This window comes from Taurulus bubalis (genome assembly GCF_910589615.1).
Source record: "Taurulus bubalis genome assembly, chromosome: 9".
NCBI lineage: Eukaryota > Metazoa > Chordata > Actinopteri > Perciformes > Cottidae > Taurulus > Taurulus bubalis.
Genome location: NC_136597.1, coordinates 5,405,611 through 5,414,965, shown reverse-complemented (window position 1 = coordinate 5,414,965; position 9,355 = coordinate 5,405,611). Strand labels below are relative to the sequence as shown.

At 41.8% G+C, this 9,355-nt stretch overlaps 1 protein-coding gene across 2 annotated transcripts; it reads right to left on the bottom strand.

The window, feature by feature from the left end:
• Window positions 1-3,697: 3,697 nt before the first annotated feature.
• On the bottom strand, window positions 3,698-8,666 carry nutf2 (nuclear transport factor 2). 2 transcript variants are annotated; one of them, XM_079223660.1, is made up of 5 exons: window positions 8,637-8,666; window positions 7,492-7,613; window positions 5,714-5,785; window positions 5,205-5,303; window positions 3,698-4,672 (listed from the first exon to the last, which is right to left on the bottom strand). In XM_079223660.1, exons 2-5 carry the CDS (start codon window positions 7,588-7,590, stop codon window positions 4,559-4,561), a joined length of 384 nt encoding a protein of 127 aa, XP_079079786.1. In that variant the 5' UTR covers window positions 7,591-7,613; window positions 8,637-8,666; the 3' UTR covers window positions 3,698-4,558. The 2 variants fall into 2 exon arrangements, with proteins under 2 accessions (XP_079079786.1, XP_079079787.1); XM_079223661.1 differs by lacking the exon at window positions 8,637-8,666 and adding an exon at window positions 7,740-7,789.
• Between the last annotated feature and the right edge of the window lie 689 nt (window positions 8,667-9,355).

Genomic DNA, 9,355 nt, shown 5'->3' with positions numbered 1-9,355 from the left:
ATAGGTAGCACTAAGAATTCACGTGTTAGACTGACAATGTGCTCATAGGTCTGCAATTTATGATGGGCCCTACACATGTTACTTATTATGATGTATGACACACACACAACGAACTGTATTGGGAATACACGGCTCTCAAGTTTTTAAGACAGGTAAGAGTGACATATCTTTCCCCCCCGCCCATGCCATATGACCCACAGACCAGGCCCCCTCGCCCCCATATTATTATTAGCTTTATTTTCATTGGTTGCTGGATTACATTTCACCCAGATACAACAGATACGTTTTTCTTATTGGCAATTCGTGTAGCCCATTTCTTTTTTTTGATTGGCTGATGAGTGGCACCTCGCGACAGAACTCCAGGGGATTCGGGGGAGACGTGCTTGATTCCTCCATGGTGAGGGCAGCGCGACAAGGTCATGTTTGTGCGCTGCGGCACATTAAATAGCCTAAAGTTTTTTTTCAGCGTGAGAAATACGATGTGTGGCGGGAGGGCGTGACTTAAGACCGAAATGCGTGACAGTCACTTGAGAGCCCTGGGAATAGCTCTGCCAACACACTGGTTTTGTTGTCTGGTCTTGAGTGGAGTACAAACAAACAACGGTGTGGTGTGATATTGAGACATGTCTTCTGTGTGAAATAAATTAGTTATTTATGTAACTTCACGCCCAGATCTAAGACCAACTCCAAACCTGCATCATTTGGAAAAAATACGAGAGAAAAAAAATGGGGCTGGTGTAGCGTAAGCTTGTATGAAGTTAACAAACTTACACAGCGGCAAAAGTGAATTGTGGTCGACGAGCTGCGAGGCCCACTGCGGACGACACGCTTGACCCAGTTCCAAAAGGCTTCAGTTAAATTCAAGTTTGATTAATTCATGTATTAGTATTTTGTATGTCGCCTTCTGGCCCCCAGAGCTGCCTTTCAAAACCTTACACAGCTGGCTTAAAACTGTTTTAATGTAAAACCATGATGTTACGTTTGTGTTGTGATATCAAGTTGTATGCCGTAAATAAGAAAGCAAACGTTCAACATCATGATTATAAGTTGAAAAAACACAAGAGCCTAGAGATGAGAGGTTATGACTGATTCAATTTAATATACTTTTTTTTCCTTGGCTAAACATCTACTGTTAGGTATGGAACCCCGTTTCCGCGTCAAAATGATGAGCTAATAAAGTTGAAATGATGAGATAAATATTACTTGGTGTCAGAAACGGGCTTCCATAGGTTTGCAACTCTTAACGACCTTTAATTCACTCACCTGATTCTTCCTGCTCTTTTTTTGCTTTGGCAATCACACAAACACATTCTATTCAACTAGAAAATTACATATCTGATCATAAATAAAGCAAACAGAGTATTTTATTCATTTTTTGACTGCAATATCTGTACAATGCGTTGGAACTCACTGGATTCACAATTCAAATTGAAAGTTTTAAGAAGCCTCTTGTTGCATTGAATATGTGGTTTTGTTGTGTTGTCTTCTGTCGTTGACGCTTTTTAATTGAACCATTTTCCAGAACATTAAAGTCTCCCTTAAATGTATCCGTTTCCTGTTTTGATTTTAATCCTTCACTACTGATCTGTAAGTGCCCTTTTTAAACGCAACAGTTAAGTTTACTCAGAGAAACCTTCTTCATACCTTCATCTGAATACCATGCCTCAGTCAATGTTACTTTCATTCAAGTCAAATAGTGTTTTCTCCTCAATGTCAAAAACAAGATGAACCTTAACTAACCGAAAGTGGCACAAAAACAAATGCAGATAAGAATTTCCAAATTAGACCTGATAAACACCAGGGTGAAAAATGTATCCTAACTTTAAGCTCCTAGAGGAAGACATTGTGAATGGTGTCAGATGTTGTAGGACAATTTGCTGCTGCACTTGACCCCCACAACTGCACATCAAACTCCTAAAACAGGTAGATTAGTGTGCTTTGATTGCTAGGCTTTATTGTATATCTATGACACTTAATGTTTGGAGTTCCTCAATGGAATTTTCTATTCAGAAGTCAGGAAATCCTAAAACCTGCCTTTTGTTTGGGAGACCACCATGGGACTCTTGGTTCAGAAACATGGCTTTCTTTCCTTCTTCGTGCCTCTAAAAAGGTGGCGATTTGCCACACCGGCACACCTCTAGGAACGCTGCTCACCTCGGTCTTCCGGTTCAATCCTGGTTCCTGCCATCTGCGATAGCTTTCCGATGACCCCTCCGTTGTTGGATGTGCCAGCAAAGACAACGAGGAGCAGAGAGCACTTGATGGCGAGCTTCGTGTCATTAATGCAACAACAATCACCTGAAACTCAACATCAGCCGGACCAAAGGGGGACGGGGGGACAGGAAGCTTCCCATCCCAGATACCAATCCGGTATGAGGAGGTGAACTCAAACAAGTACTTTATAATACAACTCAATAATAATAATAAAAAAACTGGACTGGATTCAACACTTGAAGCCCTCCTCAGGAACGGACAGCTATTGTGACTCCTCATGCTGAAATGCACATCCAGCACACTTCTGCTACGCAACACATAGATGGTACCAGACAGGCCGTCCTGGCCCCAAGGGCTCCCTCTCCCACAAAAGTTGCATAGTCAAAGGGCTTCATCATTCTGGCCCAATAACAGAGCCCTAAAACTCACTGGAAAACTGAGGGAATACCCTAAACATTCACTATGATGTCCCGAGAAAGAAACTATCATGACGCAATTAAAGTGTTTATCTCTAGTGTAGGACCTCAAGGGTGGTGTATTTTCTCAATGTTATGCATTTGGGTAATCAAGTGTTCCTGCTCTGGCAATCCTGTTTAGATGGATTCTTTCCAGCTATAACGGTTCTGTTCAGAGAGCCACAGCTTTACAGCCGGACACACTGCTCCCATTGATTGGTTGGTTGGTTTTTGGGCTTCGCCTCCTGGAAAAGTCTGCTCAGCGAGCTCGTTGAAAACCAACATAAGCTTTGCCACAGTGTATGCCTATAGCCACGATCTGCAATTGTGACCCATGGTTTTGACTTTATGACCTCATCTGGGAATTTATTTAAATATTTTCTACTGTCTCCATAATATTGGCTGTACAGCCTCAATAGCAATAGAGGATAAACACTGGTGACCTTATAATAGTTTGACAGCTGCGCTGACTAGGAATTCACAAGGTACGTTTTTCTTCTTCTTTCCCCCTCCCGATACGCAACAAATACCTTCCAATAATGAGCTTGGATCCGATACCAGGGCTCTCTTCTTCCCAGATGTTAAATCTGTAAACCTCACAGCTGGGCCTCATGTTTATGCAACGCGACATGAGAACGGGGCTTTGCTGCGGCACTAAAAACTGAGTTATGACTTAATGAATGCAACTAATAAAGAGGGGAATTTTACAATCCGTATATAATGTGGATCTGTCACATCTGGCAGACAACCAATTTCACCTAATAAGGTCAGTATCAGCCCAATTACGAACCGGCAGACGCGCGTTTTTTTATTTAACTCTGCAATCAACCGGATCATAATAAATATAAACTCACTATTGTTATTTTTCTAGCTAATCCTCTGTAGTAAAGTCACCCAAACTAATATATTTGCAAAAAGCGACGACCATATGCAGTGAAAACACTCGGAATAAGACTTACTGTCGAGAGATACATGAAGGATTGGGAGGGAAACAATCAGCCACAGAGAATGACATGGAGACAAGGCCACACCATTAAGAAAAAGAGTCCAGGTTTTATTGTCTATCGTGGCTGTAGTCCATGTTTACTGCCAGACATGTCTGTGAGAGAGAGAAAGACAGATTGAGAGAGCGAGAGAGAGAATATTCAGGAGCCAATCACACAGTGCGGTCAAACTTCGTCCTCCATGATCCTTTGGTTTGCAAGAGCAAAACCAGGCATGAGAATGAACCATGGCAAAGTTAACAGTTGTGTAAAAGGAAGATGGAACTCAGTTGAACACACTAAGGCAACACACAAGTGGCATCTAAAAACAACTTGGAACACAAGAAGTCAGAACTGATGGAGCCACCTTTGAACCTGAACATGGATCTACAAACCAGTCAAAAAAAGTGATTTTTGATAAAACTGATTTCATAGCAGTGGAGTTAACAATAGAGTAAAACGGGTTTGAATTAAGAAAAAGGTGGAGAGCGGAGCAGAACTGGAGCAAATGGCGTCGGTCGGCTGTTTGTCTCTCCCTCTCTCTCGTGCCTCGAGTGTCAATATTGAAATGGGGGACTCCCGGCGTCATGCAGATCAGCGAAGTGGCAGACAGGGGCATCTGATTGGTTGGCTGGCTCTCAGCAAAGGAACGAATCGCAGTTCTACTGGCTGGGGCGGTCTGTAAACCCACCTAGATGAGGTTCAGTGATTGACATCTAGAATCCGGTGTTTGCCAGAGTCAAGCAGGCGTAAATGAGACAGCAGAAAGGAGAGGCGAGTGTCCTCTCTTCTCTCCATCCCCAACTCCTCCTTCCCCTCCCTCCATACTTCACTCACGTGGTGCCCTTCATTACAGGCGCCCCTGCCCACCAAGGCGGGGAGGGAGTGTGGGGGGGGGTTGGGTGGTTAGCCAAAGTTGTGAATGGCCAGCCTGAACATGTCATTGGTGCACACCCACGCACTGTTAATGTTCTTCAGGAGGAAACTCTGATGGAAACCCATGACGGGGTCGTCATCTACCTACGAACACACACAAACAGAACCAGCAGGGGATCAGGACACAGTCAGCAGAACAGTGGCTTAATATATCAGTTGTACACATCAAAGTCAGTAGACTGCTTGTGGAGAAACAGTCATGTAATTCCTTCTTTGCCAAGTTAGAAGAAATAAAAAAAGTCATCCTGGCCTGGAGGAAAGCAGAGTTGCTAGCTAGTTAAAGCTTGTTAGTTTCGCCCAAAGGTGCACTGAGTTTCCTTGTAAACAGTTTCAGTTTACATTCACCCACCAAAATAAATTGTGTGCATCGTCGTGCAATACTTTGGCACTTCTTCATTTTAGAACCTGTGTCCTCTCTTGTTTGTATGAATGTCCTGTCTGTAACTGTGTGTGGTATTGCTGTTGGGTCTCCCTTAAGAAATTAATCTCCCGTGTCTCAATGAGATTTCCCTTTAAATATATATATAATAAAAAGGTAGAACTATGACTTTAATGCGTGATGATTTGGCTGTACCAGGACATGCTTCAAAATGAGGTGAATGACAGTACGACTTACTTTTAGCTGTCCTACTACCATACTCAAGATGTTGCAGTCTGGAGTCGGCTGATGGTCCTGTACCGTTATACTATGCACTATTTTTGGGAAGGGTAGACTCTGGGACAAAACAGACAGGGAAAAAAAAAATATATATTAATAAATACATAAGGAAAATATACACAGGTATATTAAAAGAAATCTAACTTATCTTTAACTACGGTACTTTCATCAACTTAAAATGAGTATATATAATAATTATCCTCAACAAAAATGCACTCTTGGGTTTAAACTACCACAAAAAGGGTGGGGACAAATCGCATTACTTGACGGATGCATGTTTACACAGATTTTTACAAAAACAGGTCACAGGAAGTGCATGTACTGTAAATGCATTGTCCGATTATCTCCTCAGAATAAATCAGATTTGTTGGTTGCATTTAAAAACAAACCGACTATATTACCTGTGTGCTTCTAACTTGGACCACCCGCTACACGTTTCCCCTGAATATGTTACCAGATAAACTCACAATTAGTTTCCCAACGATTGCCTTTTTTCCCTGGAACTGTTGTCCTTCCCATGTGAGGCATGACTCGTCGATCTGTGTGGAGCAAGGCCGAGAGAGAGCGATTAGGGGAAGCGAGAGATAATGAGTTGCAGAGGATGCTATTTACAGATGAAAAGGTCTACCAAAAAGGCCACATCAAAAAACTCAACAAGTGGTACAAGTGTTGCTCCCTTCAAGGGCTATCCGCTTGAAATCAACATGACAGACATGAAAGTCCAGTTTTAAGAGCCAGTAGGTTAATAATGACACAAATTCATGACTACTTTGTGTGTGGTTTTTTTATTAGTTGCATTATAGATAAACCGGTCTGATGTAGACAAATTGATGCGTGAAACTGAAATTAAAAAAAAAAGTTTTCCACTAGTAGCTCTGGCCAAACTAGTAGCTCTGGCCAAATTGTCACATACAAAAATCACATATGGAGCCCTGTGATGTGCGACAACCTAATTACACACAAGCTGACTCTTCTTATGCCTTCCATCCACAGGAAGACTTTGTAAAGCCTAAAGTCTGGCACGCCTCATATCTAAAGACGACGTGCCATGAGTCAGCGTTTTTCTGCATCATGTTTTGCAAAGATTGGGAATCTAGCAGAGTCACTATTTGGGAGCCCACAACTAGAATTTCCCAGCCTGCACCAGATGGAAATAGACTCAAACGGTTGATTAAGTTTGTGACCGCATCACTAAAAAGTGACGAGCAACAACTTAAGCCACTTATTCAGACCATCAAGGACTAGGCAGAAATATATTTAAATATACTATTTTGTAATTCATTCCCATGCAAGCCGCTTGGAGTAGTCACATTGACCAACCCTTATTTCAGCAGCGTGAGGACTCTCCCTTCTCTTATTGCGCAGGCAGTAGGTAGGCACAACGACGCCACTCACCGCAAGAGTGGGAGTTAATACAGTGGGCATAATGCACACTCCTAAGCACTCTTGTAAAGGTCTGGAGAGAGCACCTATTGGTTGTTGACTATAAATGTACGACTATATTAAACATATTGTACATTTATTAGAATGACAAGACGAGAAAAATACTGACTTTAGAGTTTTATGACCACTAAACAGTGGAGGTCACCAACAACTCTAGTAAAACTCTGGTGATTTCTTTTCAACACTGGAAATTTGTCTGTGAAGGTGAAATCGCTTGAAAAGTCGTCTGGTGTGAGGACAGCAGAAGGCATATTAATTATATTTGATCAAGCAGCAGGCCCAAATGTATAAAATATTACATTATTTAAAATAACATAAACACACCCTTGACTGAGAGAAGTCCCCACATGCATATGCATGCACGCACATCTGGATCCAGAGATAATTTGGCGTTTTTGCTTGCAACACTACTGAAACTGAGTAAATGATTATGAGAATATAACTAAATGTCAGTCCATCGTCTGATGATTAACTGCCCACTTGAATAATTCATAGATTTTGTGTCTGAAGGTGTTCATAATGAATCTGTTGTTGATCAAGTGAAACAACACACACATACATATATATATATATATATATATATATATATTATATATATATATATATATATATATATATATAAGCCCCACACCTTTCTAAGCCAGGCTTCGTCTTGGATAACGTGCACACCTAACGTTGGACGTACTCAAGATCGTGTTCGATTTGTGTTGCATTCATTAAAGAAAGTGAATTCATGAGTGCGGCCCAGCCCTGTAGTACGACACCTCGTAACCGGACAAAGGCATCGTTCGGTCACACTCACATATATGGTTCCGAGTTGTGATCTGTCCGAGTCAAATAAGTGGTAGTAGTGCTGCACAAAACTGGATCCTATCTGCTCCCACAGAGGCTGGTCCACCATCCTGAATCACCCTGCTACACACACTGGGAAGATGGAGGGACAGAAGGGCAGCTGTTTAAGAAATGTTCTCTAAACCATTTACAAGACAAATGCAGTTACATTACAATACATTATAACCGTCAAGGCAGAGTGTAATTGTATTCACTTACTATGAATACTGAGATTAATGCAATATCTATATCCAGTGCATACCCTCACGCTGTACAAACCAAAGGAAAAGAGGCAACAAAATATTGCTAACCTATCCGGAACAAATAAAAACGGTCAAACTCAAAGTGCACAAAAACGTATTAAGTACAGCCACACTATAAAACATAACCCTTAAAAGTACTTTAACCAGCACAGTTGTACTAAATACCCAAAACTGCTGGTCTCTCCGCTTCGATGACACTGACAGCACAAGTCATGTGCTTCAAAATAACTATACAGTTAGTTGTCCCTGGGACAATCCGAGAGCTCTGAAAATCCACGAGGAAGTCGAAACAACATCCCGTAACATTAAATACAGAGCTAAACAGTCCCCGGTCCGCTGGACAACAGTTGAGGCCAGGGGAGAAGAAAGTAAGCTTCTTTAGTAACGTTACCAAGCGGGAACGCTCTCGTAACCGTGTGGCTAGTTGCGGTGAGCTAACTAGCTTGCTGTTGCTACTAGCATGTGAGCGGTCTTGTTTGCTAACGTTAGCCTGTGTTGCCAAAGGCAGTTCACGGAGCCAGCATGCCTCCCCGCATGCTAATGTTACACGACAGATACATTATATGTCCGGGCGTTAGCTAACTGACTGGCTGGCGTTCGCCATTTGACCGGTTGCTAAAAATACCCGGTCTCCGCCAAGTGTTGACGCTTCCTCCGGGCCCGCGCGCACAGCTCCCCTACATAGGCGTGCCCAACGTTTGCCCTAAACCGGGTTGTAACAGCCAATTGAACTACTTATAATACCTTACACTTGTTCAAATGTCAGACGACACTATCACTTTTTGTTTTTAGAAAATGTTTCAATTCACTATTCCCTGAGACGGCTTCTTAAAAACAATTTAAATAAACTTACCTCTAACCAACACCGAGGCCTGCTTCACGATGGCACAGTGAAGTGTCCGCTTAGCTACGAAGTCACGCATTCAAAAGCCGTACCAGACCCGGTGGCTTGTGGGGATTGTAGTCCATGCCAATTTTCGACATTTGATTTGTTTCTAAGTTTCACTATTGTATTTAGCTATGGTCATGCTAATAAAGCTATTTGAATTCAGTATGTAAATAAATAAAAATGTAGCTTTGTGTTTTGTCTGATGTAAAGCATAACAGAGAACAGTTAGCTTAATTTGATTTATACCGTTTATAAATATATAAATACTGGAAAAAAATGATGTATTCACATCTCAATATTGTGATATGAATATATAAATATTGGAATAATACACCTGAATCAGGCCCAGGGGCAAACATGTGCTGTGGGACCCTTTTCAGCCGCTCAGTTCAACTATTTTTAGTTCTCCTCAACAAGACAGGGCTGGGAGATTAGGTACAAAAGAAAGCAGGAGCCACCTTACAGCACTCACCATTTCAGTTGATGTTGTTCTTCAACTTGCTAAAACATTGACATTCAAATGATATATGTTACATGCTATTACTAGCTAATGTACATGCATTTATCCATTTTGAGGAAGCTATTTTCCTGTTTAAACTGACGAGGGCATGGTTTAAGCTCTCGGCCCGTAGCTTGAGCTGCTTCTCAGCCCAAACAAGTTCAATATCTGTCCTTGAACTCCT

Bases quoted from the DNA above. Each gene is read 5' to 3' on its own strand.
- nutf2 (XM_079223660.1), bottom strand. From the start codon at position 7,590: ATGGTGGACCAGCCTCTGTGGGAGCAGATAGGATCCAGTTTTGTGCAG. The intron at 5,786-7,491 runs GTGAGTGTGACC...TGCTCCACACAG, and splicing joins CACAACTCGGAACCATATAT to ATCGACGAGTCATGCCTCAC. The intron at 5,304-5,713 runs GTGAGTTTATCT...GTTTTGTCCCAG, and splicing joins CAATCGTTGGGAAACTAATT to AGTCTACCCTTCCCAAAAAT.